The following is a 14,184-nucleotide window of genomic DNA, read 5'->3' on the forward strand; positions in this document are numbered from 1 at the left end:
CCCCGCCCGCCTCAAGGCTCGTGCGCAGGCGCACGGGGCAGGCCTAGAGCCCGCCCTGGGAGGGCCCGGCAGGAGATGGGGAAATGGAGGGGCTCAGCGCCTGGAAACTTCCTGGGGCCGGACGAGGCCTCCTCTTTGGAACCTCCGTGACCGTGCCTCTGAGAAACCAGCGCGTCGGAAACGACCACTCCTAATTTTCCGTAATACAAACCTGCAGTCAGTGCACTTAGGTAACACCCTTGCTGAAAGGTTTACCTTTGGAGGGTTTATCCTAAAGCAAAGTATCCTCGAATTGCATGTCTTGCATTGCGTTTGGACTGCATTTATTTCATTCCTGCTAATGCCTTTCAAAAAATAATGTGCCCTGTTTTCCTACTCAGTCTGGAGGTTCCATTAAAGAACATTTCTGGCAAAGAATTTTAGACCGGAAAACACGCTCCGAAAGATACTTTCTTCTGACTCAGTTCCCAGAGTTTTTCCTATTGTATTCAAATGATTTCTAGAGATATTTTTGTTATAGCTTTGATCAATTTCTGTCCACAAAGCAGCAGATAGTAGGGGAACAATTCCACACTCCCCCACCCCCGACTCTGCAACACAGTGCAGAATTCCAGTTGGCCATAAAAACTAGTAGAGAAGCAACTCACTGACTTGAGTTTGTAATAGCTTCAGAAGAACTTTAATCATCACATCCTTTCTGCTCATTTGCAGGATTCCTATCCTCTGTCTCCACGTGATAACACTAAAGAGCCTTTGCATCTATACCGGCTCAGGGCCTCAAGTGCAGAGACTGAGAGCTCTGCAGGATACAGCATGGAGCCGCCATTCCTCTACCGTTCCGTGATTGAGTGGAAGAGCATGTGTACTCTGAACAGGGGATCCAAACCCTGAGATGTTCTTTCTCAGCAGTCAGTGCGGCACAGGACTTTCTGTGGGAATGCTAAGAGAGCAGGGGCCAGAGGGCTTTTAGCCACCACTTCCCATGGCCAGTCTTCACAAATTACCTTTGGCTAATTTGATGGTCTCTCCGCTTGGGGTCTAGGACTTCAAACATGTGCAGAACCAATTGCAGAATTGATACAAGACATTGTTCCACAGTATATTTTTTGTATCACTGGCTCAGAAAAAGACTTACTGAAATCCTGTATCAAAGCCGTGTGTGAACATCTTGAGAAAGCATCGGCTCACTGACTTGACAAGGGAGGAAGCAACCAAGAATTCTGCCCTTCTTCAGTGCCTGAGTGTGATATTTTGCCTCAACATCCCTCTTAGATGAAGTTGTTGATTGAAAATCATTTAAGTTTTTGCCCTGTGATAAAAGATCAAGTCCTCAGAAAGATCTCCAAAACGTTTACTGTTTGTTTGGTTTTGTTTTGTTTTGGGAAGTTTACCATGATTTTGCTTGAATTGCTGTCTGTTGATCTTCTCAGCTAAGATGGAGGTAGAGTTGCACAGTGGAAGAGGACTGCATGTAAGGAGGCAGCTCTGTCTCAGAGGACAAAAGGCCTGGGAGCACCCAGACAGGCAGTCACTCCCCTCCCAGTGGCCACTGTGGGGGTATTTCATAGAAATGCTTGCTGGACCATTCAGGTTTAGAGTTGGGACAAAACTGAGAACTCATGAGAATATTGGACAGGAGTTAGGAAATGACCTTCTCATGCAGCTGGGGCAAGGAGGGGAGAACCCTGGGATTGAAACTTGCAGTCCACCGCCTGCCCCTGCAGTGTGGCCCCTGTTACATTTTCCTGCAACTCTGCCTTCTTGAGTGCAAATGTCTTCGAAAGGGGCAAATGCTTTGTAAGTGCCAACAGGGTGTGTTTTAGCAAATGTTCACAGTGTGCACTGGTCCGGCTGAAGGCCTCTTGCCTTCCCCAACACCCTCCCATCAGTACAAAATTACCCTGCCCAGCAGGGAGTGAGGTGTGTGTCTCAGAAGATTTTGTTGCTGTGCTCTGAGTACTCACTCCTCATCTCCTTTGACCAGTTTCCTAACACTCCCCTTGTTCACAACACAGAACATGAGTGCTCTTTCCTGTCATTGTGATGCTGATAAGCAGACAGTGATTTCAGTGTGAAAATGAGAATGAAGTTTTTTTTTTTAAAGACAGGCTACAATAATTCCCATGCAGAGAGCCACATACGATGACACTGGATTCCAAACAGCAAGAATGTATGGAGAAGATGAGGCCAACAGTGAACTGAGAGAGGCCAGCCAGGATTCACACATGCGAGGGGATGCATGGGAATGGGGATGGGACGTTGGTGGATAGCATCCTGGCTTGTCTCAGAATGGACATGGGTTGTGGATTTCTAACTCCTGGAGAAACCAGAGTTCTAGGAATTGTAAGCTGCTTTATGTTAGGAAAGAAAAGACGGTGTTCTGCCCTTCTGTCCCTTACAACTGTGCATACTGCCACTAAACCTGGAAGCTGAGAAGGGTATAATGGCTACTCCTGACTTCTTCTCATCAAATCAGCCTGCTATTGTTTTCTGCAATGGTTGTGTTTTGTGGTGAAGCCAAGATTCACACCTGAGTCTCCTTACTGCAAGTTCTCACTCTCACAGTGGAGGGTTAACAATAATCACTTCATATGTTGCACTTTTTTGGAAAGAGTTACCAGATAAAGTACAAGATCCCGGTGAAATGTGAATAACACAGATAAAGGAAAAACAGATTTTTTGTAAAAGTATACTCCAAATATCACATGGATCACAATTATAATAAAAACTAATTCACTGTTTTATCTTGAATTCAAATTCCACTTGGTATTTGTTATTCATACTTGCTAAATCCTGCCACTGTATTCTTTTGCATAGTTGTGATTTTAAGGAACAGTACAATGTCTTATTCTAGGATTTACCTACAGAAATAGAGAAGCCACATTACTAGGATAAACGCAGTCATTGTAAATATCAGGAAAGCATTGGAACATATTAATATAGTAATTTTTACCCCCCAAAACCTGAAAGCATTTTTAGACAGCAAAAATAACTTCATTATGCTTTTGATTGCATAATATATCTCTGGAAAGATGAAAAACAATCAGATAACACCTGTTTCCTCCAGGAAAGCAAATGTGGTGGCCAGGGAGAAAAGATGGGAGGAAGGCTGGTCATTGCCTATTCCACTGTGCACAGTTTGAATTTGGAACCATGCAAAAGTATTGCTTGGTTAAATTAAAACCATTCAAAAGATAAAAAATAAACATTTAACACCATCACAATATGCTGGGAAACAAAATGAATGGATTTCTGGTCTCGGTACTGTAGGTCGCATAGCCACTCTTTCCTGGACTGAGGCTTCCCAGGAAAGGGGATGGGAAGTAAGGCTGGCCTGCTGGTATGGACAGAGATTCCAGCAACATACATGACCCGGGGGCACAAGGATTGCTTCCTAAACAATGATGAGCACACAGCCAACTAATAGCCTGGATGGGCTGAGACCATCCTGATTTCAAACACCCAGTCCCCTTGCCTTCCTGAGAACTTCTGTGTTTCTCAGACTGAAAACGTGTTCTGAATTTTGTTCAGGAAGTGCGGCCCCTGTTGAAATTCATCAAGAGTGGGAAAGAGCCAAAGGGGGAAGGAGCATGGGTTGCTTGGCACAAAAGTAGGTCTGTTCATAAAGAATGGAAGTAAAGGGGACATCAGGTAGAAGGTTTTGCTGTGAGTCAGGACAATTTAAAAGTTGCCTAAAGAGGTGCACGCCATCTGTGTTGCTGCCTTCCAGTTGGAAGGGAAACTCAGGTTCTTGCCTAGTGGCTGGAGTCCTTTGCAGAATGCCCCCCACCCCTACCAGCTGCCCACTGCCCCTCCCCCTCTGCAGAATGTCTGGGGTCCTATGTTCTAAACCTATTTACATTCAAATTTTCCCTGCTCCACTTGGACTCAGGAGCATCTGCTGAGCCAGGTCACTCTCTGTGTCCTACCCTTGACTTTTCTCATTGCGGAAACTGCCAGACAGCAGTGGGCAGTGCCCAGCCTGAGGGGATGGCTTCAAATGGAGGTGAGCCTGTAGGGATGGGGGCATTATCCGAGTCTGCCATGCCTCAACTCCTTGGGAATTCAAATTTGAACTGCCCCTGGGGACAGCTGATAGGGCTGATGTTGAAGAGGGAGGGAGCACTGGATGTCCCCAAGGACGTCACACCTGGGGATGGCCATGGCACCCTGAGTCTGTGGTTAGAGAGGACGGCTCCTCAGAGGTGGATCAAGGGATCAAGATGCCTGGGGGAATACACCGTGTAGAGGAAAGGATGGAGTGGATGGATTGATCCTTTCTAGAGGGGGACAGGTCACGTCATTGTGTGTTTGTAGAGAGTGGTGGGATCGTGTTGTGCTGGTGGCCCAGGGAGAATGACGGGCAAACCTGAGCCCTGTGCCATGTCTTCAGGCACCTGGAAGGTGCCCTTCCATAGTGTTCAGAGGGATTTGGGCTGGAGTTTTCTAGATCTTAGGGAGGAGTGGGGAGAAGTGGTCTCAGCCAGAAAACTGTTGGGTGGGTTGGCTGTGACAGAGCATGTAATGACAACCTCTGGGTGGGCGAGGCTGGGGGCTACTGTAACTGCCACAGCCCAGAGCCTCTCAGCTCCCGCCCTAGTGCTGGCTGCTCCATCAGTTGAGGTAGCTGTTGGCTTTGATCCAACAGGGGTGGGGACAAATGGGGAAGTTCAGGTAACATATGGCCTGGACTTCCTGAGATGTTCTGAATTGTTCGCCCTTTTGTGGAAGCTCAGGTCTTCAGACCCACTTCCTCTTGTCTACTAGCTCATGGCCTGTCCTCTGCACTTTGTGTTACTGTGGAGATGAAGAATTTGCTCCTATTCCATTTATACTACCTCATGAAATGGGGACAGGTGTAGATTCTTGCTGGTTCTCAGTGGAAGGGTCTGGAAAGGCTGGTTTCCTTTTCAGTAGAGGAAGGAGAATAGTGTACAAATAGGAAGATGGTTCTTTTATTATTATTATTATTATTATTAAAGTTAGGATGTGTGTCTTGAATGATGAGGTGCATGTGCTGTATCCCTTATTCCCCCTGACTAGAGACTGCATGAGGTCGTAGTGAACAGGGATGAGTTCCAGACAACTTTGCCTTACCTGGCCTGTGGCCCGGGAACCCCTGGTTCTTGGTTGGTCACTATGTCAGTTATTGGGAGCTCAAAGGAGAAGGATCAGAGATGCTCCTTGTCCCACTACCTATTGTAACATGACCAGCAGCTGCGAAAATCCCTGGGCACCTCCCCTGATAGCCCTGCTGCTCACCAATTGCTGGCTGAGTTCTAATCGTGTGCAGCTGTTGCTGGCTGTGCGGTGACAGTATCTCAGGGGACTCCACCACTGCCTCTCAGACCTGCTCCCTGGGAACAGAGCTTCCTGAGTGGCAGCTGGGACCACTGAGCACTGAGCAATGGGTGGCCCGAATCTGACCCCCATTTAGCACTTGCTGTGGGGACAGGACAGCAAGTGCCAGGTCCTGTGTCAGGACACTGTGCCACAAGTGTCCTGTGCCAGGACAATCACTTGCATGCTGGGCGTGATGAGTTATGGATTATCTTCAGGGTTCCTAGGGTACTGGCTTGGGAAAGATTTCCATCCAGTGGTTTTCTTTTGTTCTGTTTGAGCTAGGAAAGAAAGGGGTTTACAAGAGCTTCAGGAAAAGGAAGATTGAAGAGATGTGGCCATAATATTTGGAAGCTTCTGGCTTCCTGCCGGCCTTCTCAGTGCCGAGCACTGCCCTGGGGTAGGCCCCTCACCTGTTGCTGAGCATGCTGAGGACCACCAAGCCGCTGAGACTCATCCCTGACCCATGGCTTGGGAGATGCCTGTGAGGCTGATGGGGTCTGCCAGGGACACCTGAGGGAGACCCTCGGGCAGCAAAGGCTTAGCTGTTGCTTCTTCGGAGACAGGGGTCAGGGAGTCTTGGTGATCGGGGCCAGGCTCTCTAGTGGAGCAACTCCCGTGGAGGAACAGAGCATCCCATGCACGCTCAGGGACACTTGCAAGCTGCAGAGTTTCCCTGTCACACGCCCTCAGCTGTTGGGACTCCCCTCTGATTCCCCAGTGACTAGTGAGGACCAGGAGACCCCAGCTCATTCATCTCTTTCCTTTGTCTCCACAGCATACCCAGTGCTGGGACCGGGCGTGACCGTGAACCCTGGCGCCTCCCTGTCTGTGTTCACGGCTCTGCCCTTTACCACACCCGCTCCTGGCCCAGCACACGGGCCACCCCTCGTGACTGCAGCGGTTCCTCCTGGCGGCCCTCTGGTGCTGTCTGCCTTCCCCAGCACACCTCTGGTGGCAGGACAGGATGGCCATGGCCCGAGTGGGGCTGGGGCTTCTAATGTCTTTGTCCAGATGAGGACAGAAATGGGGCCTGTGAAGCCCCCTCAGGCACAGACCTTGGTCCTAACTCAGAACCCCCTTGTCTGGCAGGCTCCAGGCGCCCTCTGCGGAGGTGTCGTGTGTCCACCTCCCCTACTCCTGGCAGCTGCTCCTGTGGTGCCTGTTATGGCTGCCCAGCTGGTTGGGGGCACCCAGGCCTGTGAGGGAGACTGGTCCCAGGGCTTTCCTGTTCCACCACCACCACCACCGGCTGCCCAGATGCCCCCCATCATGTCCCACGCTGGGCCATGGCCACAAGGGGCTCATGGAGAGGGCAGCCTGGCTCCCTCCCAGACCAAGGCCCCACCAGACGACTCCTGTAATCCCAAGAGTGTCTATGAGAACTTCCGACTCTGGCAGCGCTACAAGCCCCTGGCCCGGAGGCACCTTCCCCAGAGTCCCGACACCGAAGCGCTTTCCTGCTTCCTTATGTGAGTGTCCTCGGGGCACCAGAGCTCGTCCTGCAGCTCACACGTAAAGAGGCTGCTGAATGGACAGGAGGTCACGCTGTTCAGGGGAGCTTGCAGGGCGGTTGTGAGGGTGATGGGTTGCACTATGGGAAGGTACATTTTCAACAACATTAATCTGGCTGTGGCTCAGAACAGACTGTCAGGGGCCTCAACTGCCCGTCACTGTCCCGTGAGTCCAGCCAATCCTTACTTTCAATAATTTTCACAACAACGTTTACAGAAGACCTAGGTCAGAGAGGGTTCCTGGTGTGACGTGAGCGACGGTTTGGGTTTAGGTCTTTGAGTACACACTCCAGTGCCTCTCCTTGAACCCAGTATTGATGGCCAGGAGCACATCACATGGGGCTGGGGGGAGGAGCTGCAGGGCCCGGCGGGAACCTGGCACATGCCCGCAGTTCTGCCCAGGTCCAGCACCGCGGGGGTGGAGCCTGCACAGGGGGATGGGCTTGGGCCCCGCACCAGGGTCGATGCTGGGCAGGTATTTGCATCTTCACCCTCAATCCCTCCTAGAAAAAGGGACAATGATGCTTCATTCAGAGGATGGCGAAGAGATGACTTGAGCTCACATATGACATGTATAACACAGTGTCTGGCACATGCTATGACATATTACATGATAGCAATTATGATTACTGTCCCCATTACTATCATTATCAGGACTAGGCCATCTAGGAGAGTGCTCCCCAAAGCCATAGGCTCCAGTGATAGCTCTGAGTGCACCACGAGCCCAGCAGCCCAGGGCCGTGGACTGTGGTGACTGTGAGGCAGCAACGTCAGCATCCAGGAGAGTTTGTGGTTTCATTCCCAGTCCCTGCCTCTCTCCACCCTGTGGCACCTCTGTCACCCTGTGTTTCCCACTGATGAGCAAACGGGAGCTTGAGCACATCCACCGTGCAACACACTAACCGTTCCCCTAGGGAAGTCCCCTGCCTGGGGTGTAGGTGGAAGGCGGCCCCATCTTCATCCCCAACAACCTCACTGCCCCTGCACCCTGGAACTGGTTGCATTCCCCCTTGGAGCGGAGTCCCGGTGCACTGGGGACCCTGATTCTTGGAGTGGAGCTGCCCCAGGCTCACAGGCCTTTGCCATGGCTCCTGTGGGAATGTGGGAAGCTGTACCTGGCTGCTTGCAGTGAGCTTGACACTGCTCTGCTTTGGTTCTGGACGTGTGCTCCTGCTCCTCATGCTTCAGGACCCTGAAGCTGCATCCCCAGGGGCTGCCTTGCTCCAGAGTCCCCAGGAAGCTGGTTAAATCTCAGTCCTGGGGCCCAGGAACCTGCACTTTAACCCTCGCTCCCAGGTCATTCTGTGTGCACGCTGTCTCAGTCAGCTCAGGCTCAGCTGTAACAAATCCCATAGACTGGGTGCTTTATCAAGACACATTCATGTCTCCCAGTTCCAGAGGCCAGAAATCCCAGATCAAGGTGACAGCAGATTGGGTGTCTGGTCAGGGCCCTCTTCCTGGCTGGAGAGAGCTGCCTCGGCTGTGTCCTCTGGTGGCTGAGAGGAAAAGCCCTGGCGTCTCCTCCTGCCCTTATCAGGGCTCGGATTCCATGACTGGGACCCACGCTCATGACCTGCTCTAACCATGACTGCCTCCAAATACCGACACACTGGCGCCGAGGGCTTCAGCACAGGAATGTTGGGGACACATATGTTCCACCCATAGTACTGAGTTCACTTCTCAACATCAGAACACCGAGGACTTGAGGGGCAGTCGGAGAGGCCACTCCGTAGCTTGTGTTGATGTTCGATCTTGGGGGCATGTCCTGGGGCCTGAGGAGCCCACATAGGGGAGAACAGGACATGGACAGATGGCAGGACAGGTGTGGGGAGGACAGGGGCCAGGTGTTGGGACCAGGTGGGCTCGGGATGAAGGGTGGGCTTATAGACTGGGGCTGACTGCACTGGTTTACAGCCCAGTTCTCCGATCCCTGGCCCGGCGGAAGCCCACCATGACGCTGGAGGAGGGACTGTGGCGGGCCGTGCTCGAATGGCAGCACACGAGCAACTTTGACCGGATGATCTTCTACGAGATGGCGGAAAAGTGAGTCTGGGGTCCTGGGGGCAGGGCCCGCGGGGCAGAGTGAGACTGAATGACGGAGGCCTGGTGGCCGTGGTGGCTTCTCAGCATGGAGCATGAGGAGGGTGTGGACAAACACAGGATGCTCTGGGCCCCTGGCTCCCTCAGGAAGCTGCTCCTGCCACCTAGAGTGTTCTGGGGTCTCTGTCCTGCCCTTTTGGGAAGCACCCCCTGCCTGGCCTGGGCCAACCCCTGCCTTGACACTGGAGGTCATGGCGGGAGCAGCCAGCGTCGCAACCCAAAGTGGGTCACCTCCAGCTGTGGGGATGAGGAGAAGGGGCGCTAGTGACTATAGACAGAGTGGGGTGCAGGCTCCTCACAGCAGTGGCCAGAAGTCGGTTTTCTGCCATCCCAGCCTGGCCAGGGAGTTTGGACAGGGGAGACCTGTATCCGGGACACCATGAGACCCATCTCTGGCCTGACCGCCTTTGCTCCTGGGCAGTGCTCTCCGTGAAGACAGACAGACCTCAGCCTCAGGGGAAAGGGGCCCTGTCCTCCGGGCTCAGCTTTTGCTTCCTCCCGACCAGGGGTCTCCCGGGCCTCGTGCCCCTGGGTTATCTTTCAGGGACCCGCAGTCCCAGCCTCAGGACTCCTGCATCTGGGCATCATCCCTGACACCGTCTGCCATCAACCCCACCCCTGGGCAGCTGAAACCTGGAGGAGGAGTCCCCCGGGACCCTCCTGGACCTCGTGGCCCTGACTTGAGTCAGGAAGCCCCTTTGATGCCATGGGCTCTGCAGGGGCCGGGTGAGGGAGGGTGAGCCCAGAACTCTGGGAGCAGCTCCCTCCTGGGACTGGGGGATGAGACCCAGTGAGGGCCTGGACAGCCCACCCGAGGCATTGCCTCCCATCCCTGCCCTCGGCCGCTGCCTGGTCCTGGGGACAGGGGGCCTGGACCCTCTCCGCACAGCCTGGGCCTCCTTCACCCCCAGGTTCCTGGAGTTCGAGGCTGAGGAGGAGATGCAGATTCAGAAAGCGCAGTGGATGAAGGAGCCCCAGAGCCTGCCTCCTCCAGCCCCGCCAAGGCTTGAACCTCAAGGACCCCCGGCCCCTGAGGTGGCCAAGCAGCCAGGTACAGCTTCCCACATTTCCACAGGAGCCATGGCAAAGGCCAAAGGGGCCAAGGGAGACCACTGTCCTCACACCCCATGCTTCCCTTCAAGAGGGGGATTTGCTCCCTCCAACAGGACAGCTTCCGGAAGCATATGTTGGGTATTGACCAGGTCAAGTTTCCTAGCTACTCTCTCCCCTCGCCCATCCAAAACTCCACATATGCTCTGCCCAGGAAGCAGGGATTAGCGGGGAGAGTACATGGCATATTGGTGGCTCCAAACTTCCTCCCAAGCGATGCTGTCTCAGATGTGCCCCTCCTGCCTCCTCTGGGGGTGCTGTGGTTCAGGTGGTCCTGACCCAGCTGGGACCCACTTCACATCCCCAAGCCCTGCCCTCCCCTGTGTGGTGCAGGCAGGAGGAGCGGCCCTCACCACGCTCGGCCTCCTCCTTCTCTGCCTCAGTGTACCTTCCCAGCAAGGCCGGCCCCAAGGCCCCGACTGCTTCCCTGCCACCACCCAGGCCCCAGAGGCCAGCGGAGACCAAGGCCCGCCTGCCACCACCCAGGCCCCACCGGCGAATAGAGACCAAGGCCCGCCTGCCACCACCCAGGCCCCAGAGGCCAGCAGAGACCAAAGTCCCCGAGGAGATCCCCCCAGAAGTGGTGCAGGAGTATGTGGACATCATGGAGGAGCTGCTGGGGCCTCCCCTCGGGGCCACGGGGCAGCCCGAAAAACAACGGGAAGAGGGCGAAGTGGAGCAGCCACAGGAAGAGGAGTGGACGCCCCCAGACCCGGGCCTCCTGAGCTACATTGACAAGCTGTGTTCCCAGAAAGACTTCGTCACCAAGGTGGGCTGGCCTGGAGTGCTGGGGTCTGCAGGATTCCGGGGGGTGGCACTCCCAGGTCCTTGGAATTAAGCTCTGTTCCTTAGCTATTCAGCAGCGTGTGTATTTCCATGGATTTGAGTGTCTGTGTATGTGATTGTGTGTGTCTGTGTGTTGCTGTGTGTTTGTATCTGTGATTTGTTACTGTGTGTCTTTGTGGGTGTGAGTGTGGAGTGTGTAGGTTACCTGTGTCTGTGTCTTTTCCTGTGTCATATGTGGGTCTGTTTGTGTGTCTGTGTGTGCTTTGTGTGTCTCTGTCTGTATGTGTGTATGCTACCAGGTCTGTGGTCTGTGTGTGTAGCTGGTGGTTGCCATGATATGAGACAGCCCCAGGAAGGTGGGTACGGGGCGCTCCCCGCTTTCTGCATCTCCTCCAGGTGTCCTTGCCTCCAGGTTACTTCCTGCGCAGGAAACTCACACCTTCTTCCTTCCGTTCCCAGGTGGAGGCCGTCATTCACCCCCGGTTCCTGGAAGAATTGCTTTCCCCAGATCCACAGATGGATTTCTTGGCCCTAAGCCAGGAGCTGGAGCAGGAGGAAGGACTCACCCTTGCCCAGGTGAGCAGGAGGGGCAGGAGGGACCCAGCACACAAGGCCCACCTGAATGTCTAACCCCACCCTGCTGGGGATGCTCGGCTTCTTGAGGAGCCACTACAGGGTGGGAAGAGGCAGGTTCAGAGGGAGTGGGATGGAGAGGAGCCAGGGAGAGGAGTCAGGATGCAAGCTGCAGTGAGGCCCAAGGGGACGCCCAGCAGAGCCACACCCTCTCTCTTTGACATAAAGCCCAGCTGCCTCAGGCTTCCCTGCCTCCCGCCCAAGTGCCCTGGTCTCCACCACCCTGGGCCCTGCTCACACCTGGGGCAGCGCCAGTAAGTGCCCCGTTTCCTCCCGCAGCTGGTGGAGAAGCGCCTCCTACCTTTGAAGGAGAAACAGCATGCGAGGGCAGCCCCTAGTCATGGCGTGGCCCGGTTGGACTCAAGTCCTTCTAAGTTTGCAGCTGCTCAAGGAACAGAGAGAGACATCCCTGACCCCCAACAAGGGGTTGACATGGAAACCTGCCCACCCCAGACGGCTGCCCGGGACCCTCAGGGACGAGGCAGAGCACGCACCGGCATGGCCAGGTCCAAAGACCCTGCGGTGCCTTTGGGATGTCAGGATTCCTCCGGGCTGAGGGCTGCTCGGTCAACCTCTCCTCCCCAGGACCACAGACCCACCTGCCCTGGCCTGGGGACCAAGGACACCTTGGATCTCCCTGGAGGGTCTCCTGTCAGGGAGTCACACGGACTGGTTCAGGGGTCAAGTGAGGAGGAGGAGCTCCCCAGCCTGGCCTTCCTCTTGGGTTCCCAGCACAAGTTGCTGCCCTGGAGGCTACCCCAGAGCCCTGTCCCTGCCTTGGGCCTTCTCAGCCCAGAAAAATGGGGACCCCAGGGAGTTCTTCAGTCCCCATCTGCTCAAAGAAGAGGCCTCAGCCTAGCACCCTCTCTTGCTACCAAGTCCAAGAAGCGACCTCTCTTCGGAAGCCCATCCCCTGCTGAGAAGACACCCCACCCAGGGCCTGGGCTCAGGGTCTCTGGGGAGCAATCCCTGGCTGGGGGGCTCGGTGGCCCCTCACAGTCTCAAAAGAGAAAGGGTGACCTCTTGGTCTCCAGGAAGAAGAAGAAGCGGCATTGTAGCCAGTAGGGGCTTCCGGGCAGACTCTTGGTGCCAGTCTCCAAGGGTGGGGCTCTGGCATCCGATGCCCCAAAGCAGTCAAAAGCTTCTTCTCCCCCAGTGCTGATCTTGCTGGGCCTTAGCTTTGGAGGGTAGGGGAGGGAGGGGAGGGAGAGGGTGGCTGAATAGGGAGGGCAGGAAGGGAGAAGGGTAGGGGAGGGAGGCGAGGGAGAGGGTGGCTGAATAGGGAGGGCAGAAAGGGAGGAGGGTAGGGGATGGAGGGGAGGGAGAGGGTGGCTGAATGGGGAGAGCAGGAAGGGAGGGCCTGGGGGGAAGGGGCGGGGGGTGGGAAGCACTGCCTTGGGGACCTCGAGTGTAAATGTAAATAAATGTAGTTGTGTTGGAAAATGCTCTCAGGGCTGCTGCCTCTGTCCTGGGGCTGTGCTGCTCCGTGGAGGGCGTCTGTGAGGGAGGGCAGAGGAACTGGGAGACGCCAGGCACTAGGAACCCACAGGGGCAGGCCCCACTCTTTCCTCCTGGTGTAAGGGGCCCCTTCAGATGCTCCAGGGACTGACAGATGCTGAGGAAGCCCTGATCCCTCCCACGACCCACTCACAAGGCCCCACCTGCTTTAGGGAGGCTTCTCAGGGCCTCCCATCATTATCAGTATCCCTGGAAAATCCTGGGATAGAGAGAGCTGGCTGGCTTTTGTTCTGCTCGGTGGGAGCTGAGGAGAAGGCAGCTGCCTACAACATGGACACGGGGAGAGGGGGCCGCTCCTGCTTAACCCGCATCAGGAAGAGCGCGGGCACTGGGCTGAGGGGAGACGTTGAGGTGACCGTCCGCACGGGTGTGTTTGGGATACAACGGGAGTGGGGGAAGTCCCTTTGCCTGTTTCTGGGCAGGAGAGAGTCTTGTCCAACTAGCTGAAGCAGATGCTCCTTGCTGTGGCCACAGGGACTGGCTTCAGGGGCCCTCGGGGTCCTGCATGGAGCCCCCCACAGCTATGATTGCCTTCCCATATGATGACGGAACTCGTGTGGAATTGATGTGGACAGAGATTTACATTGGTATCTAAAACAGTTCCCTCCCAACACACCATTACCTATGGGAACAAGCATGACCAGCCCATCAGGCACAGGGTGGGTGTGTCTGCTCGTCCCAGGACCAGGAGGAGCTGGGGCCCAGGCTGAGAGGGGCCGAGGGTCAGCCACCCTTCTGCCAGGCACAGACCCCAAGAGCAGAGCAGGGGCTGCCTGGGATGCGGCACCGGCTGTTCAGGAAGTGCCCTGGGAGTCGGGGGCCAGGTGTTTCCCGAAGGGAGACTTCCAGAGTCTATGAGTGAGGTGAGGACTGCATCAGGAGAGGGACTGAGGTTGGGGAGAATGCTCTGCTCTTTCCCAGGTTGTCCTGTCCTCCCCATCTCTGCTGAACTCCCCTCACCCCATGGGCCAACCTCTGCCCCCCTTACCCCTAACCCACCTCTTAGAATCTCAGATCCCAGCATGGACAGGACCTGGCACCCGCCCTGGTTCCCTCCTGGCCAACACCTTCTTCTCTACAGTCTGAGTTCTGATTCCTCCCCCTCAGACAACAAGGGAGGAGGGGCCCTTGTTGGCTCAGGACCCCTGTGACTGCCAGGGCACAGGTCCCAGCACTGCCTGCA

General features: G+C 55.1%; 1 protein-coding gene across 1 annotated transcript; it reads left to right on the forward strand.

Moving 5' to 3' along the window:
* The first annotated feature begins 48 nt into the window (after positions 1 to 48).
* On the forward strand, positions 49 to 12,703 carry LOC101016752 (NUT family member 2A). Its single transcript, XM_009189060.3, is given in 8 exon segments — positions 49 to 3,847; positions 3,849 to 4,006; positions 6,119 to 6,812; positions 8,769 to 8,897; positions 9,866 to 10,005; positions 10,448 to 10,833; positions 11,310 to 11,426; positions 11,763 to 12,703. Coding segments are annotated over 8 exon segments (2,628 nt in total). The 5' UTR covers positions 49 to 3,629; the 3' UTR covers positions 12,549 to 12,703.
* The last annotated feature ends 1,481 nt before the right edge of the window (positions 12,704 to 14,184 follow it).

Source organism: Papio anubis, chromosome 13, assembly GCF_008728515.1.
Source record: "Papio anubis isolate 15944 chromosome 13, Panubis1.0, whole genome shotgun sequence".
NCBI lineage: Eukaryota > Metazoa > Chordata > Mammalia > Primates > Cercopithecidae > Papio > Papio anubis.